Raw genomic sequence first — 19,898 nt, 5'->3', positions numbered from 1 at the left:
AACACATACACAAATTAATCCCATATTGTGTATGAATTTACTGTGTGGACATTTATAAAATCTGGCATTACTCTGGCCCTCCTGAACCAATGAAATAAGATTCAACATGGTGGTGCCAGGCAAGGAGGGGGCCACCTCTGGTTGCTGCACAGATCATCATTGGCGAAGATCTCTTAATATGGTGGGCTGTACTCCGCCGGAGCGGCAGGGCACAGGCTCTGCAGAAGGCACAGACTGAGCCCACTAGAAATAGAGGTCTGTACTTCACCGGGGTGGCAGAAGGGCACAGGCTCTGCAGAAGGCACAGACTGAGCCCACTAGAAATAGAGGTCTGTACTTCACCGGGGTGGCAGAAGGGCACAGGCTCTGCAGAAGGCACAGACTGAGACCTATAAATATGGTGGGCTTTGCTCCGCCAGAGCGGCAGGGCACAGGCTCTGCAGAAGGCACAGGCTGAGCCTTCTAGATATGGTGGGCTGTAGTCTGCCGGGGCGCCAACAGGGCACAGGCTCTGCAGAAGGCACCAGCGGAGCGCTATAAGTACGGTGGGCTGCACTCCGCCGGAGCAGCAGCAGGGCACAGGCTCTGCAGAAGGCACCGACCGATGCTCCGATAAATACAGTGAGCTGCACTCTGCCGGAGCAGCAGCAGGACACAGGCTCTGCAGAAGGCACCAATCGAGCCCTGTAGATATGGTGGGATGCACTCCGCCTGAGCAGCAGGGCACAGGCTCTGCAGAAGGCACAGACTGAGACCTATCAATATGGCGAGCTCTACTCCGCAGGTGCAGCTGGGCACAGGTTCTGCAGAAGGCACTGACCGAGACCTAAAAGTACGGTAGGCTGCACTCCACCAGGGCAGCAGCAGGGCACGGGTTCACAGAGACGGTCTCACCCTTCTGGGTGCCTGTAAGTAATTTGATAGTTATATCAGGTTCGTGAGATATAATGAGAGGTCCAGTTTTCTGAATTCCTCATTCTCCTGTTGTTTGCAGGTTTTTCAACACTAAACCATCCTTGGTTTTTGTAATCATTTTAAGAATCGGCTCCTTAGCATGGACTTTGTTTAATTGTCGAGAACCGTACTGCCTACAAGCTTTTGGAGGTATGGTTTAAACAACAAGGTCCCTGATGGTGAGATTGTTTACGGCTCATCTTGTGTGGATTTTGTTGCCCACCTATTATGTAGGCCTCGAATTTGACCGGTTTAATGGAGACGGTGTTTCAGATAATATCCCACCGTGTGTCTTAAACCTTTCAAGTTTTTTTATTCAAGTATAAAATGATCCATTGTCATCTTTGCCTGACAATTTTTTGACTCGGCCCTGATTTGAATGTGTTCTCCTCTGTAGATATGAATTTGCACATCTGAGACCGACCACGACCAATTGCGTGGCGCTGTCTGTTTTTCCCTGTTTAGAGCCCGACAAGGCCTCACCCCATGATAAATGAAACGATAACCCATATCACCACATAAGACTAATTAATTTCACCCCAAAAATGAACTACAGTGCCAATGCCTGTTTTTAACTCTTTCAGAAAGAATTACCCCACCGGTTCCCGTTCCCCTTCCCTTTGTAGATGTCCTGATGAAGACCCCGACAAAGGACTCAACATAGCCTATAGATAGGGGTCGAAACGTCGACTTTTCTATTTGGACTTCCGGCACATGCCCCGGATAACTTTGATTGTTTTATGTGACCGTCGAATGTCAATTGTGTATTAATTTCCAATGTACGCCTTCATTTTGGTTGACTATTATAATCTATGTGAACCTTTTTGCAATAGCTTAATTAATTTTCAATTGCAACTTTGTGTACTTTCCTTATCCTACACTCCCTTGAGCACCTCTTTTCTTTCTTTTTTTCCCCTTCCTTCCCTCCCGTCTTGGGGTTGGTCAATTTGTGTGATTGTTAACTCACAATGTGTTTTGGTATTGTTGAATAAATGACAATACCACAAAATCACCTTTCATTATTTGTTTGAAAATTCCTGAAAATTCTAAGTGTATGTAGTATTACAATACGCCTTCATTGCGGGGACACCCCTATATATGTACTAAGTAGATACGGTGGACGGCACTCCGCCTTCGCTAGGCATGGGCAGTGTGGGCAGCTGCTCAGGGCCTCACACTCAGCTAAAAAAAAAAGGGGGCCCGCTTCACTGTGAAAGGCCACACTTTCACAGTTAGCCCACCTACTACTCCAAGCCCCTCTACCCCCACACAATCACACTACAAATGGGTGATGTCTGGACCTTTATGTTCAGAGTGTGATGGCAATCCTGGGAGTGCAGGGAGGGACACACAGAGTGAGGAAGGCACAGAAGCCGGGGCAGCAATTATCTTGGCTCACAGTGTCAGGGGCAAGGCACCACCTCTGTTAAGTACCGGCCATTGCCTTTCTGCGTATTGTTTCTAGTCGCCAGAGGGATCCTTTGTTTTCAGGCCCAGCCAGACACAGGTAAGGAGAGGTGGGTGAGGGGAGGAGGGAGCAGCCAGATCAACTGGCTTTAGTTAACTTCTGCATCACCCAACTTTTTTATGGGAAAGTGCATTTTAAATGAACGTCTGCAGCGGGTTCAGAATGCTGCGGCGAGGGCGATTGTCGGCCTGCCCAGATTCAGCTCGGTGGCAACTGTCCTTCGTACCCTACATTGGCTCCCTGTCAGGAAGCGCATCCTTTTTAAGGTCTTGTGTCTCGCTTTTAAGATTCTGAGAGGTATTGGCCCGGAAATCCTATCCAGCTGTCTTTCCTTTTATGTTCCCACCCGCACCCTCCGTTCCCAGGGTTTGGCCCTTGCGGTGGTCCCCAGATTTAGGCTTAGTCGCATGGGTGGCCGCTCGTTTAGTGTAAAGGCCGCGTCAGCATGGAACTCCCTTCCTGTTGAAATTCGTCTGATGGAGGACCTCTTGACTTTCCGGAGGGCTTTAAAAACTTTCCTGTTTTAGCTGCTTTCATGTTTTTAGTTTCCTGTTGTGTTATGTTCTACCTTGTCTCTGCGCCGGGACGCCCCTTGGCTGGGGTATCTGTGCGCATAATAAATCAATATAACATAACATAACATAACATAACAAATTAATATAGAACTGCCCTGGTAGGGAAGTGTTTTACGAAATGGTTACTGCTTGGAGGCTCAGGGAAGGGGCCCCCTTTAACTGGGCTTCTAAGCACTATAGCAAGCAACAAAGTCCAGGTGTGGGGCCCCCTTCCTTGGGCCTTGCAGCAATTACTCCCTCTTTCCTTTGTTTATTCCCCAAAAAAGGAAAACACTTTTGCTGGAGAGGTCGTCTTTTTTTGGACATTTTTCACTCCCAAAGTGCTCCCTCAGGAGGGAGAGAAATCAAAGATTAAAATTGAGAATAATAACTAAAGCAAGACAGAGTGGGTCAAAAAGGGGCGAGATTGATTTTATTCAAACCCAAAACACATTAGCGCCACTTTACAGAGTTTGCTAGTGAAGCACTACATGTGTTTTCATGTCTTTCTATGAACAGTACTGTTTTCCCTGGGTGGGGAATTGCACCTTTCCTGGAAGTACTGCAATACCGGTTTGATGGGTGGATTGGAAAACAACATGCATACTGCGGTTCTGTATGCACAAATGCGGTCTTGTCTTTTTAAACCACACTGCTTATGTTTTGTAAGAATATAAGCAATAGACATAGAAATGTCTCCCTTCCGGCCCTGTAGTCATGTCCTTAACTTTTCATGCAAAAGCACTCACTGATTTCTGAATAATAAGTGCAGAAGTGTTAAGGTAGCCAATTTGTTCCTTCTCACATTCCACATGCTTTATTTAATCTTGCATTCCCTAGGAGTGTTTGCTTTTTCCAGGATGTTGTCACTTTTTTAGGCAGCATATTAATCTAGTCTAGTGCGTAATTTGAATTGAGTTTTGGTATTTACAGCGGGTACAATTGGGTTGTAGTTGAAGGCAGTGCGAGTTTCTCTCAGTGGGGCAGTATGGTGTTCTGTAGGGGAATGATGTGGCACTATGGCCAGAGCTGCTGACATGGGAACTGGGGAACCAGGTTCAGCCTTCATAACCAGACCACTCTCCTGAGGGAGAAGATTCACCATGCTACACCTTGGAAGGCCCTGCTAGACCTTAGAAGCCATGGTGTCTTAGAAGCAGCAGGTGGACCCTAGCGGTGGCAAGTGAAGGTTAACCTTTAAGGCCTACACACCACAATCCCTATTGAAGCTCACCTCAGGTCTTTTGGGAAGGCCTATGAAGCAGCACACCCTAGAGTGACTGTGACTGTCACTGAGGTCACAGAACCCTTGAGTAGGGAGGCTCTAGGGCAGTTTGACCCGTAGAATCAGACCGGGTGCTGACTTTAGGTGGGGGTGTCATGCTTGCAAGTATATTATGGTTTTAAAAGCGCTGCTACCTCCTTCCTGGCCTCCAGCAATTTTCTGCAACAATAAAAATGTCATGATAACTCCGGTGATTAATGTTCTTCCTAGAGAGAGATGGAGTTTTGTCAAGTGGAAGTTTTGACTTGTGGAAAGGTAGCGCAGAGTGTTAATGTGCCTGCTGCAAAGAACATGTACCATGCAGATCACAAAGTGTACATAATATAAATAGGTCAGTGGGTTACTGTTTCTGTCAGTGAGATCCTTTTGTTACTTATAGTTTATAAGTCAAAATTCTAGCAAAGAACAGTGAGCTATTAACAGTCATCTAAGAGCTGCATGCAAACTGCAAGGTATAAATTAACGGGTTATGTTTTCCCCCCAGTCTTTGGGTATCTTAATGTTGCAAAAAGGGTTCATTTGGATAGAATTCAATTATGGTTTTTAAAGAGAATCCCCAATTACGTTCTAAATTGAAAGTTTGTGTTTCTCCAGACCAATCACTAATAAACTATAATGCCTACTAGTATGGTTGTCATGTGACTCCTACACCTTGTAGTCCTTTGTCTTATGTAACATTTCCTATACAGTGATTTACACACATATGATAGATTTTCTCTGTGTAATGTGTGTGATATAAAATTCTCTGATACCCTACACTGGTATCAATGGCTCTGTAAATCAAGTTAAATGCATCTGAGCAAGAATGTGGTTATCAAACCTTGAAGGGCACTGTTAAAGGGTGGCAGTGAGGGAATCCGTGGCAGAGGGAGTCATTGGGGGCACCAACAAACATTGTTGCACAGGAATCCACCAGCTCAGGCCACTTCAATTTCTACAGTTCTAACCCCAGATCAAAAATGTTGATTTGAAAACCCCTTGAATCTGCAGCACACCTTCAAGTCAATGTATGATTTAGCAGTGGTCTCAGATGTCCTAGTTATTTTTTTAATTTATGTACAATCTTAATTTGTTTGCAATAGTGTCTTGTAATGTTGTATTATATGTGTTGTGTTTTTGCACTTAACATAATTCTGGTAAGCAAAGAGCCCACATACAAAAAAGATTGTCCTACGACTCTTAGCATGTGTGTGTGGGATACTGGTTACAAGATTTATGTTAAAACAAATTATTAAGTATTAATGTCATCCGAAGGTGGCACAATAATGGCACAGAATGATAATGGAGCCTTTTGAAAGTTGTGATTATATCCATGTTGTGAGAGGTTTTCTCTTGTGTAATTTTATATTTTGAATGATCCAGCTCCTTATTACCTTAACAGGATCTCTCCCCTTTATGAGACAGAATTGGAATTCTTATCATGGTCCCATCTGTAAACAATCAGTTAACATGGAGTGAAAAAAAAACATCTTTTTGAGACCTGCACCTAGCTTTTCCATCCAATGTGACAAATGTAATCCATTTATTACAGTTTTGAAATATATGGACTTATTTAATTTGCATATTTATCTTTTTGTCCTTGTTACGGATATCCACGTTAGGTCTCTTCAGTGATGCCAAATAAGATCAATAGTCCTGTGATGTCACTTTCTGTGATGTCACTTCTTGTGATGCTGCATTCAAACTAGAGGGGCCTCACATCTTCCCTTTCGCCCGGGGCCCCAGAAGTTCTAGGACTGGCCCTGGACCTATGAATATGGTGGGCTGCACTCCGCTGCAGCGGCAGCAGAGCGCGGGCTCGGCAGAAGGCACCGGCCGAGCCCTATAAACATGGCGAGCTGTGAGTACTCCACCGGAGCAGCAGAGTACATTTCTCCACTGAGCTGCCAGAATGAAGGACAGCTAGCCAGACCTCAATAAAGCCCCACAGCATCTCGATCAAAACAGCGTAAACTGATGTTTTATCTATGAAATATATAAGCCACTGTTTTTTGTTATTTTAATCGAACAGGCAATATTGTCGAGGAAGGTTTTTTTTCTAAGAATTGCGACAGGGAAGGAGAAACAGAAGACTGAGCAGGGCTGAGTCCCAGAGCGGTGGCAGTGGTGAGAAGTAAGGGCTCCTTGGCTTATATTGGCCACAGTTTAAAATACTTGTGATAAAGTCCATTTCATCACAGTCTCAGCAGGGTTTTTAGAAACAGGCACATGCAGCGAGAGTCAAGTTTAAAACATGCGCTTCAGCTGGTCACTCGCCAAAGCAGCTCTCCTTTCTGCAAGCCTATTCTGCCTGAATCCCTGGTATAGCGCCTAACTGTAAACTGAGCTCCTCTAAACGCTGACAGTTTCTGAAAGATAAAGACATATAAAGTGATGTGCCCAAGAGCACATAATTCATTCAAGTAGGGAAGCCTGGATTTAATTTTGAGCCACTTGGTTGTGAACTCTGTAAATGTAATCCTTACCCAGCCCACCTCTCCCCGGTAAAGACATTCTGTTCCATAGCTCGCCTTTTCGCACCACAAATGTAAACATCCGGGTTCCTTCCTTAATTGAACCCATTACGCTTTTCTGAGCACGCCCAGTGTTGGCGGCCTGTAACCCGCAGCACGCGGCTGTAAAACGGATTAGTCCTTTGAACACAGAAGTGGCGAGGCCGGTATTCAAACTCTGGTCTCAGGGAACTGGTTTGAATGAATGACTAAATGATTGCAAATATAGCGCGCGGTTACCCAGGGAAAGGGAAAGGATGCCGCTGATAGAGTACACAGCAAAGCCAAACCAGCTCACAGATTGAATAACCAGTGCACAAAGATTTAGATCAGGCCATTAATTTCTAATGATGCCAGGTGGCTGAAAAGCCACATGACCTTTTCCTCTAATTGTGGCTTCATGTAATGTGATTTTCCAAGTCCTCAGAGGGTCAAAGGTCATATGACGCCATGTCTCTCTGATGTCAATGTTACACGAAATAGTGATTTTAAATTTTTTTTAAAAAAATCCTATAACTTTTTTTTCCTCACAGAACGTTGTTTAATATCATCCTGTGTCGTGTCATTCTTAGCAGAAGATTATGTCAGTGAGGTAACAGAGTGCATCTGTAATTTAGTGGTTCTACTTAAATTAGGATTTGTGTGTGCAATTAGGAATGTTTCAAGTGCACCCACTTCTATTTCTCAAACTCAAATGATATAGCTCCTTTTTCTACTGGCAATTCTGGTGCTTGGTTTGATATGGTTCATCACACACGCAAACCCTCCCAAACGGAGAGGGAGTGTCTCCCCCCTCCCACCCCACCCTCCCCCTGCAATATTCTTCAAGTTACAAATTGTGCTAGTTTGGCTCAAATGCCAGTTGACAGCACAATGAACCCCCACTTCGGTCTATACATCTCTCTGTATACAGCGTCAGCTGTTCCTCACCGGCAGCAGGTGTATGAGGGGTTTTCTGTGTAGTGAATATCTGGCCTGCTCGGACTTAAAGCACAGCAGCTGGTGGTTCTTTCAAACAGCATCCACACAAAAAGAACTATTTATAGGGCGCAGTCATGCCTGACAACTGACAACTTCTGACAGCCCGGTTTTTTATTCCCAAAACACTTTGTAAGCTCCATTTACTAAGCTATCATTAAAACATTTGGTGCTACCCTGACGTGGTATGTGGGGGTGGGTGACTAGGCAGCATCTTGTCTGCAGACTTCCCTCACACCTAGAGATGTGCCACTTTGTTTTTATGTGCTGTGCTTAGCCAAGTTCTCTCATCTGGCAGGGGACATGTACATAATGGTCAGAAGCTCAGAACAGATGTGCTGATGCATCTGGCACAGCAGTGTTTGTGGGAGTAAGAGCCAGGTTTTCGCTTGTGCATTGCCTTCTTACCACTTCTATGGCGCTGTTCCCCCTCCCTCCCCACTACCGAAGATGGGGAGTGCTCCAACAGCGAAATACTTTTTGCCGGGGGCACGGTCAGGATAATTGATGTGAATATCAATATGGGACTCAGACGGTTGAGACACACAGAGAGCTCTGTGGAACGAAATAGTCGGATTATTTTAGAAAGTTGGTGGCCAGCCAGGTCTTTGCTAATGATGCGTGGCAGTCTATTGAAAGAGTCTAACCCTCCAGTACCAGTACTGACACAACATCCCCCCCCCCCCCCCCCCCGCCCCTGAGCGCGCCACATACGAGTCTTTAGTTTGTGTTTCTACTTAGAAGCTTTTCTGATATTGACAGAGGGGAGCGGCTGTACCGGAGGCTTCCCAGACACTGCTGCAGAGGTGGCGGCATTAACGTCGCTGCTTTAATGCTTTCATTTTGGGATACACCTTCAAGGTAAACATATGTAAAACTTTATGTATTATTATCTTAAAATCTGCGTAGCATATGGCTTTGAACGGTCGGGAAAGAGATTAGTGGGACACACGTGCAAGAAACACACGGGAACGAAATTTAAAGGAATAGAAAGGTTAAAATACAAAAATTTTTAGCCCACAAGTATGGTCTGATTGGAAAAGGTGTGCTGGAAGATAAAATAGAAAAGTCAGGTGCCAGTAGCAGAACATCAGACCACATACATAGAGACTTTACAGCCTGTGCAGCACACAGGGGAGTTCCTCAAAACGAATGGACACGTTTGAAGATAAGCACCGAATGAGGTGAGACATAACATAAGTAAAACCAGCACTATTAGCATCCCAAAGAAGCATCCGGGGGATTCTGCAGACCCTGAAACCACAACATGAGGAAGAGGAAACTGAACTACAGCATCCTGCTATTCAATGCACCTGTGCGGTGTCTATTCACTGCGCCTGTGCGGTGTCTATTCACTGCGCCTGTGCTGTGTCTATTCGCTGCGCCTGTGCTGTGTCTATTCGCTGCGCCTGTGCTGTGTCTATTCGCTGCGCCTGTGCTGTGTCTATTCGCTGCGCCTGTGCTGTGTCTATTCGCTGGGCCTGTGCAAGGGCCAATTCGCTGAGCCTGTGCAAGGGCCTATTCACTGCGCCTGTGCGGTGTCTATTCACTGCGCCTGTGCGGTGTCTATTCACTGCGCCTGTGCGGTGTCTATTCACTGCGCCTGTGCGGTGTCTATTCACTGCGCCTGTGCGGTGTCTATTCACTGCGCCTGTGCGGTGTCTATTCACTGCGCCTGTGCGGTGTCTATTCACTGCGCCTGTGCTGTGTCTATTCACTGCGCCTGTGCTGTGTCTATTCACTGCGCCTGTGCTGTGTCTATTCACTGCGCCTGTGCTGTGTCTATTCACTGCGCCTGTGCTGTGTCTATTCACGGCGCCTGTGCTGTGTCTATTCACGGCGCCTGTGCTGTGTCTATTCACGGCGCCTGTGCTGTGTCTATTCACGGCGCCTGGGCTGTGTCTATTCACGGCGCCTGGGCTGTGTCTATTCACGGCGCCTGGGCTGTGTCTATTCACCGCGCCTGGGCTGTGTCTATTCACCGCGCCTGGGCTGTGTCTATTCACCGCGCCTGGGCTGTGTCTATTCACGGCGCCTGTGCTGTGTCTATTCACCGCGCCTGTGCTGTGTCTATTCACCGCGCCTGTGCTGTGTCTATTCACCGCGCCTGTGCTGTGTCTATTCACCGCGCCTGTGCTGTGTCTATTCACCGCGCCTGTGCTGTGTCTATTCACCGCGCCTGTGCTGTGTCTATTCACCGCGCCTGTGCTGTGTCTATTCACCGCGCCTGTGCTGTGTCTAATCACCGCGCCTGTGCTGTGTCTAATCACCGCGCCTGTGCTGTGTCTATTCACCGCGCCTGTGCTGTGTCTATTCACCGCGCCTGTGCTGTGTCTATTCACCGCGCCTGTGCTGTGTCTATTCACCGCGCCAGTGCTGTGTCCATTCACCGCGCCTGTGCTGTGTCCATTCACCGCGCCTGTGCTGTGTCCATTCACCGCGCCTGTGCTGTGTCTATTCACCGCGCCTGTGCTGTGTCTATTCACCGCGCCTGTGCTGTGTCAATTCACGGCGCCTGTGCTGTGTCAATTCACCGCGCCTGTGCTGTGTCTATTCACCGCGCCTGTGCTGTGTCTATTCACCGCGCCTGTGCTGTGTCTATTCACCGCGCCTGTGCTGTGTCTATTCACCGCGCCTGTGCTGTGTCTATTCACCGCGCCTGTGCTGTGTCTATTCACCGCGCCTGTGCTGTGTCTATTCACCGCGCCTGTGCTGTGTCTATTCACCGCGCCTGTGCTGTGTCTATTCACCGCGCCTGTGCTGTGTCTATTCACCGCGCCTGTGCTGTGTCTATTCACCGCGCCTGTGCTGGGTCTATTCACCGCGCCTGTGCTGTGTCTATTCACCGCGCCTGTGCTGTGTCTATTCACCGCGCCTGTGCTGTGTCTATTCACGGCGCCAGGTCTGTGTCTATTCACGGCGCCAGGCCTGTGTCTATTCACGGCGCCAGGGCTGTGTCTATTCACGGCGCCAGGGCTGTGTCTATTCACGGCGCCAGCGCTGTGTCTATTCACGGCGCCAGCGCTGTGTCTATTCACTGCGCCTGTGCGGTGTCTATTCACTGTGCCTGTGCTGTGTCTATTCACTGTGCCTGTGCTGTGTCTATTCACCGCGCCTGTGCTGTGTCTATTCACCGCGCCTGTGCGATGTCTATTCACCATGCCTGTGCTGTGTCTATTCACCGTGCCTGTGCTGTGTCTATTCACCGCGCCAGTGCTGTGTCTATTCACCGCGCCAGTGCTGTGTCTATTCACCGCGCCTGTGCTGTGTCTATTCACGGCGCCAGCGCTGTGTCTATTCACTGCGCCTGTGCGGTGTCTATTCACTGTGCCTGTGCTGTGTCTATTCACTGTGCCTGTGCTGTGTCTATTCACCGCGCCTGTGCTGTGTCTATTCACCGCGCCTGTGCGATGTCTATTCACCGTGCCTGTGCTGTGTCTATTCACCGTGCCTGTGCTGTGTCTATTCACCGCGCCAGTGCTGTGTCTATTCACCGCGCCAGTGCTGTGTCTATTCACCGCGCCTGTGCTGTGTCTATTCACGGCGCCAGGGCTGTGTCTATTCACGGCGCCAGGGCTGTGTCTATTCACGGCGCCAGGGCTGTGTCTATTCACGGCGCCAGGGCTGTGTCTATTCACGGCGCCAGGGCTGTGTCTATTCACGGCGCCAGTGCTGTGTCTATTCACGGCGCCTGTGCTGTGTCTATTCACTGCAGCTGTGCTGGGCTATTCATTCCGGCTGTGTCTATTCACTGCACCTGTGCGGTGTCTATTCACTGTGCCTGTGCTGTGTCTATTCACTGTGCCTGTGCTGTGTCTATTCACTGTGCCTGTGCTGTGTCTATTCACGGCGCCTGTGCTGTGTCTATTCACGGCGCCTGTGCTGTGTCTATTCACGGCGCCAGGGCTGTGTCTATTCACGGCGCCAGGGCTGTGTCTATTCACGGCGCCAGGGCTGTGTCTATTCACGGCGCCAGGGCTGTGTCTATTCACGGCGCCAGGGCTGTGTCTATTCACGGCGCCAGGGCTGTGTCTATTCACGGCGCCAGGGCTGTGTCTATTCACGGCGCCAGGGCTGTGTCTATTCACGGCGCCAGGGCTGTGTCTATTCACGGCGCCAGCGCTGTGTCTATTCACGGCGCCATTGCTGTGTCTATTCACGGCGCCAGTGCTGTGTCTATTCACGGCGCCAGTGCTGTGTCTATTCACGGCGCCAGTGCTGTGTCTATTCACGGGTACTGTGTCTATTCACGGGTACTGTGTCTATTCACGGCGCTTCTGCTGTGTCTATTCACTGCGCCAGGGCTGTGTCTATTCACTGTGCCTGTGCTGTGTCTATTTACTGTGCCTGTGCTGTGTCTATTCACGGCGCCAGGGCTGTGTCTATTCACGGCGCCAGGGCTGTGTCTATTCACGGCGCCAGGGCTGTGTCTATTCACGGCGCCAGGGCTGTGTCTATTCACGGCGCCAGGGCTGTGTCTATTCACGGCGCCAGGGCTGTGTCTATTCACGGCGCCAGGGCTGTGTCTATTCACGGCGCCAGCGCTGTGTCTATTCACGGCGCCAGCGCTGTGTCTATTCACAGCGCCAGCGCTGTGTCTATTCACGGCGCCAGTGCTGTGTCTATTCACGGCGCCAGCGCTGTGTCTATTCACGGCGCCAGCGCTGTGTCTATTCACAGCGCCAGCGCTGTGTCTATTCACGGCGCCAGCGCTGTGTCTATTCACGGCGCCAGCGCTGTGTCTATTCACGGCGCCAGCGCTGTGTCTATTCACGGCGCCATTGCTGTGTCTATTCACGGCGCCAGTGCTGTGTCTATTCACGGGTACTGTGTCTATTCACGGCGCTTTTGCTGTGTCTATTCACTGCGCCTGTGCCGTGTCTATTCACTGCGCCTGTGCCGTGTCTATTCACTGTGCCTGTGCTGTGTCTATTCGCTGTGCTTTGTCTATTCACTGTGCCTGTGCTGCGTCTATTCACTGTGCCTGTGCTGTGTCTATTCGCTGTGCTTTGTCTATTCACTGTGCCTGTGCTGTGTCTATTCGCTGTGCCGTGTCTATTCACTGCGCCTGTGCCGTGTCTATTCACTGCGCCTGTGCCGTGTCTATTCACTGTGCCTGTGCTGTGTCTATTCGCTGTGCTTTGTCTATTCACTGTGCCTGTGCTGCGTCTATTCACTGTGCCTGTGCTGTGTCTATTCGCTGTGCTTTGTCTATTCACTGTGCCTGTGCTGTGTCTATTCGCTGTGCCACAGCAGTTCAAGTGCCTATGCTTGTGTTTCCTCAGGTGCTTTACCTGAAAGTTTCCAAAGGGAACCATTAATAACAAGCCCTTGGAAGGACCTGCAATTCCATCAGGAGTCCCTTCATTTTCTACGCAGGTTCCTCTGGTACGATTCCTTCTGCTTTACTATGCTTGAATGCTTTCACAGAACCCGAGCCCACAACTTAAGTGGTTTGTACATACCTCTGGGCTGATGTCTCTAAATAAGCCATTAAAATCCACCATATTTTGACCCATGTGTGGAGGCTACATATATGCTGACTGTTCCTGCACGTGACCCGACCTCTCTTCGTTGTGCCCTCCCGGCACCCGATCATCCATTGGTCCTACAGCCCCGGGTCACAAAGGAACCCACCCACCGCTCCCTCGTGTGGGGGAGGCAGGAGCGCTGGAGTGAACTGGAGGAGTAGAGAGGAGCGAACACAGAAAGAAAGCCAACCCCTTCTTGAAAAATAGTGACCGCTTACCTGATGACCACGTCATACTTGTTGATGTGATGCCCAAGAGAGCTGTTCTGTAGTCGGTTTCCATTTCCCACCACCACGCACGTCTTGCACTTTTTACTGACAAGTAAACAAAAACATGGCATGACATCAGTATGTGGCAAAGAAAACTGAAACGTGTCAAGCATTCCTGAGCCCCCACACGCCCTGCATGCACAAAGCACCCGCTGAGAACGTGCAATAGGCCTCTCTTCTGTACACCAATATCTCACAGCAAACCCTCCCAAAACCGATGCAGCTGCAAAACACTGGAGAAATACTGCACAACACCTGCAGAAGCAAAGGAAGCGCCAATACGCAGGCTTATAAAGGACTGAGATGCTTTGTATGGGTCGGTGTCCTAGAGCTGCACAGAAACTAAAGGCTCCTGAAAGTTGATAACCCAAAATTAGTTTCCTTGGGGGGAGTGGGGGAGGCTGGAGGGACATACAGTTTTATCAATTTATTATACCTCTTTTCACATGCCTTGCTTCTTTTCCACTTATTTTTATTTCTGCTCATTTTGAATATTTTTGGGGGTCGCTTACAGACCACTTTTGCAGTGTGACGACAGCTCGTGTCATAACACCACACACAAAAGCAGAACCATACAGACACAGAAAGGGGCTTCTGAACAGCTCCTTTCAGACACTGACAAATGTAGTTTAGTTGGCTTTAGGGGTTGGCTTTAGGGGTTGGCCATCAACATTGGCACCCGCCCACAGCATTTCACGGATGTGAACTGCTTCAAGAAAACGTAAACCAAACTCGGGTGTTCATTCCTCGTGTGTTCCTCCAGAGGGCGCCCACCCTGCACACTCTGCATGCTTTGCCCACTTCCATGCAGCATCCTTGCCCACTGCTCCTGGGGCTCCCCCGCTGAACCCTAGCAGATTAGTGCCAGCAAACTACTCTCTTCCTCCAGCGGGCTTTATTTTAGGGTTTTTATTTTACTCTTCTAAAATGGCAGTCGGCCAAGTTAAAATAGTAAAGTAAAAATAAAAATGGCCACTGGTGCACCATGACACATGCAAACACACAGCAGTCGTCTTGGAATTACATTATTCCAAATGTACCTCAGTGTGCATACAGGTGTGCACAAGCATGCAGGAGCGCACAGGCATGCAGGAGCGCACAGGCATGCAGGAGCGCACAGGCATGCAGGAGCGCACAGGCATGCAGGAGTGCACATGCATGCAGGAGCGCACAGGCATGCAGGAGCGCACAGGCATGCAGGTCTGCTCATGCATACAGGAGTACATGGGCATGCAGGAATGCAGAGGCATGCAGCAGTGCACATGCATGCAGCAGTGCACAATCATGCATGCAGGAGTGCACATGCATGCAGGAGTGCACATGCATGCAGGAGTGCACAGGCATGCAGGAGTGCACTTGCATGCAGGTCCCCACACATAGCCTGTGCATGTTGGCACATGCACACCTGACGTCAAGGTGCCATTTAAAAACCTAGCCTTCCAATTCACTTTCCATTGCTTTAGACATGAAAGATTCAAAGTGCCTGTTCGGAGGTGCAGACTCCTGCTCAGAAACCAAACATGATGAATCGCTCTCAGTTCACTCGGTAAAGAGAGGAGGGTCCTCGCTACAAGGCAAGGCCACGGGAGCCAGTAATGGCGGCCCTCCGCCAGGAAGAGCAATAATGGAAGATGAGGAACTGCCCTTAAATCAATCAATCAATCAAAGCATTTGTAAAGCGCGCTACTCACCCGGAGGGTCTCAAGGCGCTTGGGGGAGGGGGGTCCGCTACTGCTCGAACAGCCAGGTCTTGAGTTGCTTCCTGAAGGAGAGGTGGTCTTGGGTCAGGCGGAGGTGTATGCGGAGTTCCATGTTTCGGCAGCCAGGTAGGAGAAGGATCTTCCTCCCGTTGTGGCTCTTCGGATGCGGGGAACGGCGGCGAGGGCGTGGCTGGTTGATCGTAGCTGGCGGGCGTGTAGAAGGTAAGGCGGTCGTTGAGGTATCTGGGGCCTTGGTTGTGGAGAGTTTTTTGTGCATGGGTGAGGTGTCGGAACGTGATTCTCTTGCTGACGGGAAGCCAGTGCAGGTCTCTCAGGTGTCCGGTGATGTGGCTGTGTCAGGGGATGTCCAGGATGAGTCATGCTGAGGCGTTTTGAATGCGCTGGAGTCTTTCCTGAAGTTTGGCTGTGGTTCCGGCGTAGAGGGAGTTACCGTAGTCCAGTCGGCTGGTGACGAGGGCCTGGGTGACCGACTTCCTGGTTTCGGTGGGGATCCACCGGAAGATCTTACGTAGCATGCGTAGGATGTTGAAGCATGACAAGGAAACGGCGTTGACTTGTCTGGTCATCGAGAGGGAGGAGTCCAGGATGAAGCCCAGGTTGCGTGCGTGGTCCGTTGGTTTGGGTGCGCTGCCCAGGGCAGGGGGCCACCAGGAGTCGTCCCAGGCGGAGGGCGAGGATCCCAGGATGAGGACTTCCATCTTATCTGAGTTCAGTTTCAGGCGGCTGTTCATCATCCACTCGGCTAGGTTTTTCATCCCTTCGTGTAGGTTGGTTCTGGCAGTTGCGGGGTCGTTGGTGAGGGAGAGGATCAGCTGGGTGTCGTCGGCGTAGGAGATGATGTTGAGGTTGTGTTGGCGTGCGATGGCCGCGAGGGGGCTCATGTAGATGTTGAAAAGCGTGGGGCTGAGCGATGATCCTTGTGGTACGCTGCAGATTACTTCGGTGGCCTCGGATCTGAACAGGAGGAGGCGGACTCTCTGTGTTCTTCCGGCGGGGAAGGAGATGATCCACTCCAGTGCCTTTTCATGGATTCCGAGGTTGTTGAGGCGCTGCACTAGGGTGCGGTGGCATACCATGTTGAACGCTGCAGAGAGGTCCAGGAGGACGAGGGCCGCCGTTTCCCCGTTGTCGAGCAGGGCTCGGATGTCGTCGTTGGCTGCGATGAGGGCGGTCTCGGTGCTGTGGTTGGCCCGGAAGCCGGACTGCGAGTGGTCGAGGGACATGGGCGTCCGCAGAAATATTTCCAAGGGGGGGCAAACTTTTAACTTCATCACTCGCCTTCCAGGGGTGGGGAACATGTTATCTTCCTCACTCGCCTTTAGGGCACTTTTAATGCAGACGGCCCATTGTCATTCTTTAAGTGATGATCAGCAGCAGAGAGAATGACAATGGGCCCGTCCACAGCCTGCTCGAGGTCGGGGAGGGGCTGCTGCAGCCTCTAGAGTTGAAAGAGGAGTGCGAGAGGCCCCAAGTGAGAGATCATTTAAACTCGCAGGGGAACAGCCTGCTGTAATCTTGAACATTACGGACCAAAAGGAATGGGACCGGCGATCCAGGGGGGGGGGGCAAGCGCACCCCCTTGCCCTCCCCTGCGGACGCCCATGTCGAGGAATCCATTCGTCTCGAGGAAGGCGGCCAGCTGTCTGTTGACGGTCTTCTTGATGACCTTGGCAGGAAAAGGAAGGAGCGAGATGGTGCAGTAGTTTTTGAGGTCGGTGGGGTCCGCTGATGGTTTCTTCAGTAGGGCGCTGAGTTCGGCGTGCTTCCAGCTCTCTGGGAAGGTGGCGGTGTCGAAGGAGGCGTTGATGATGTCCCGGAGATGGGGTGCGATGACGGAGTCGGCCTTGTTGAAGACGTGGTGAGGGTAGGGGTCGGTTGGTGATCCGGAGTGGATTGAGTTCATCGTGCGGATGGTGTCTTCGGTGTTGACCGGGGTCAGGCGCGGAGGGTGGTGGTGGGGGGCGTTGGTACGGTCGCAGGGTGCGTCGGCTGTGTGCTGAAACTGTTGTGTATATCTGCGATCTTGCTGTGGAAGAACGAGGCGAGCGAGTTGCAGAGGTCTTGCGAGGGGGTGATGTCGCGGTTTCCGGAGCTAGGGTTCGAGAGCTCTTTGACGATGTTGAAGAGTTCCTTGCTGTTGTGGGCGTTGTTGTCTAGTCGTTCCTTGAATGCGGTTTTCTTGGTGGTGTGGATCAGCTGGTGATGTTTTCGGGTGGCGTGCTTGAGGGTGGTCATGTTGTCTGTAGTCGGGTTTCTGCGCCAGGCTTTCTCAAGGGCCCGGCAGTTCTTCTTGGAGCTCTTGAGTTAGTCGGTGAACCAGGATGCTTTCTTGCTGCCGGGTCTGATGGGGGGGTGGTCTTCAGTGGGGCGAGGTCGTCTGCGCAGTTGGTGATCCACCTTGTGAGGTTGTTGGCGGCTTGGTTGGGGTTCGCTGAGCTGGCGGGTGGGTTCTGGCTCAGGGATGTGGTGAGCTGGTCGGTGGTGATCTTGTTCCAACTTCTGCGGGGAGCCTGTTGCAGGTGGTGGTGAGTGGTGGTCCTTCTGAAGCTGTAGTGGACGTAGCTGTGGTCTGTCCAGTGGAGTCCGATGGTGTGGCTGAAGGAGATGTCCTTGCTGGAGGAGAAGACGGGGTCAAGCGTGTGGCTGGTGTAGTGGGTGGGGGTGGTCACCAGTTGCTTGAGTCCGAGGTTGGCGAGGTTGTCCAGCAGGGTGGTGGTGTTGCTGTCATTGTTGTTCTCCAGGTGGAAGTTGAGGTGCCCTAGGAGGATGTAGTCAGCGGAGGGAAGGGCGTGCGGGCTGATGAAGTCGGCGATGTCTTCGCTGAATTGTGTGCGTGGTCCCGGGGGTCTGTAGAGGAGGGTGCCTCTGAGGGTCGTCTTGGGGTCGCTGTGTATCTGGAAGTGGAGGTGTTCGGCGGCGGTGAAGGTTTCGTCGGAGTTGGTCGAGATGCGGATGGTGTTCTTGTGTACGATGGCGATGCCTCCTCCCGTCTGGTTGACGCGGTCCCTCCGGGTGATCTTGTATCCATCCGGGATGGCTATGGCGATGTCGGGCGCTGAGGAGGCGTTCATCCAGGTTTCCGTGAGGAAGGCGATGTCTGGTGCTGTTGTGTCGAGCAGGTTCCAGAGTTCGACGGAGTGCCTGTGGATAGAGCGGGTGTTGAGCAGGATGCACTTGAGGTGGTTGTTGCTGGGGCTCGGCTTGGCAGGAGCAGTGCAGGCTTGGCAGGAGAAGGGTCCGTGGGTGCGTTTCGGGGTGGCTCGGTAGCAGGCGGGGTTCCGGCCGGCGTTGAGGGTGGTGGAGTCATGGTTTTTCTTTGATCTGAAAGTGAGCTGTCCCTATGCACTTACTGTCGATCCCCTCATCTCTCTTTCCGGTTGGCTTAGCCCATTTTCTGTACTCGGGGAAGAGCTAGGATTCTTATTATTGAGCATAATAAACCTGCGTAATGCTTTTTCGCTTGTTGGTTCATCGGGCATGTTCCTACATATTCTGATTTTACGGATGTTACACCCCCCCACCCCCCCCGTACCACCACCACATGTAAGGGATACATCCAGTTTCTGTGTTTCCTGCATTATGGGCAGTGAATACAGGTTTTTGCTTCGAAAATGTATTCAGGTCGAGAATCGTTCAGGCGGTGGTTAACGTTTCAAGGATGGCTTCACTTGCAATGCGGGTCAGAGACTCCACCCCTTGGGTGTGTTTGCCCAATTGTCTACCTTGGAGTTAAGCGTGTCTAGCTGGTTATTGATCGTTAGTATAACCAGAGTGTGCATATGTATGAGTGACACTGGCATTTCTAATTTGGGGAATTGTCACTTTACCATCTTGACTGCGGCCAACAAAGAGGAAGATATCGTTTTTGGTGATATAATCAGGACTATCTCATTTGCGGAATTACCAACTCCGGGAGTGACCCCCTGAATACATGACCCTGGTTCCCCCCCCTTGAGGTCCGCCCCCGTTCGCGGTGCATGGGGCCTTCGGTTGGCACGTTATCATACACCTACGGTTTTGGCCCGCTTGTAGTTCCCTGATGTGCACGATTTTCTGTCACATATAGCGTGTTCACCGCGCCCCCCACTATGGTTTCTCCTATGGTATGGAACTCGCAGGGTGGGCGATTCCCTCCTCTGCCCCCAGGGGCTGTGATCAGAGCGTCGCGGCATGCCGGTGGGGCTGACCGCGTGGTTGCTGCCAGGTTGGGGATAAGGCAATCACGGAGGCCCGGGTTTTGAATTGTGCGGCGGGAGTTGGGCCGGGCCAGTGCCAGCGGCTACAGTGGTGGCTGGTTGCAAGGGATTCAGAAAAGGGGGTGGTGATGGACAGAGTGTCTGAATTAAGCAGACCACTCTTACCCAGTCCAAAGATCAGGGCTTGATCCATCACCGTTATTTATCTCACTGCACCATCCCAGCTCAGAACCTGGCTACATGCAAATTAGTCTGTCCCTGGCCCAGTGCATCATGGGAACAGGGCAGACCAAACTACCAAGCCAATTCTTATACTGGAAAGGAAACAAGCTTCCGGGGACCGGTTTCTGGCATTACAGCCGTCTTCGGCCCGGCTTGCTTGAATCCTGATGGTGCAGTGAGCAAGGGACTCATGTCTGAGCATACCCTTTCACGCTTATGGTGGACAAA

The 19,898-nt window shown here is 50.8% G+C and overlaps 1 protein-coding gene across 10 annotated transcripts in view; it reads right to left on the bottom strand.

The window, feature by feature from the left end:
- ST3GAL4 (ST3 beta-galactoside alpha-2,3-sialyltransferase 4) overlaps positions 1–19,898 on the bottom strand; it is a 558,945-nt gene that overhangs the window by 211,361 nt on the left and 327,686 nt on the right. For all 10 annotated transcript variants that reach the window (XM_086918360.1, XM_086918364.1, XM_086918362.1 and 7 more), the window contains one exon: positions 13,481–13,576. In XM_086918360.1, the coding sequence (XP_086774486.1) occupies positions 13,481–13,576 (96 nt within the window). The remainder of the gene's footprint in view (positions 1–13,480; positions 13,577–19,898) is intronic.

This window comes from Lissotriton vulgaris, chromosome 4_1 (genome assembly GCF_964263255.1).
Source record: "Lissotriton vulgaris chromosome 4_1, aLisVul1.2, whole genome shotgun sequence".
NCBI classification, from domain to species: domain Eukaryota; kingdom Metazoa; phylum Chordata; class Amphibia; order Caudata; family Salamandridae; genus Lissotriton; species Lissotriton vulgaris.
The sequence above is the reverse complement of the archived record's forward strand: the minus strand, read 5'-3'. Positions and strand labels throughout refer to the sequence as shown.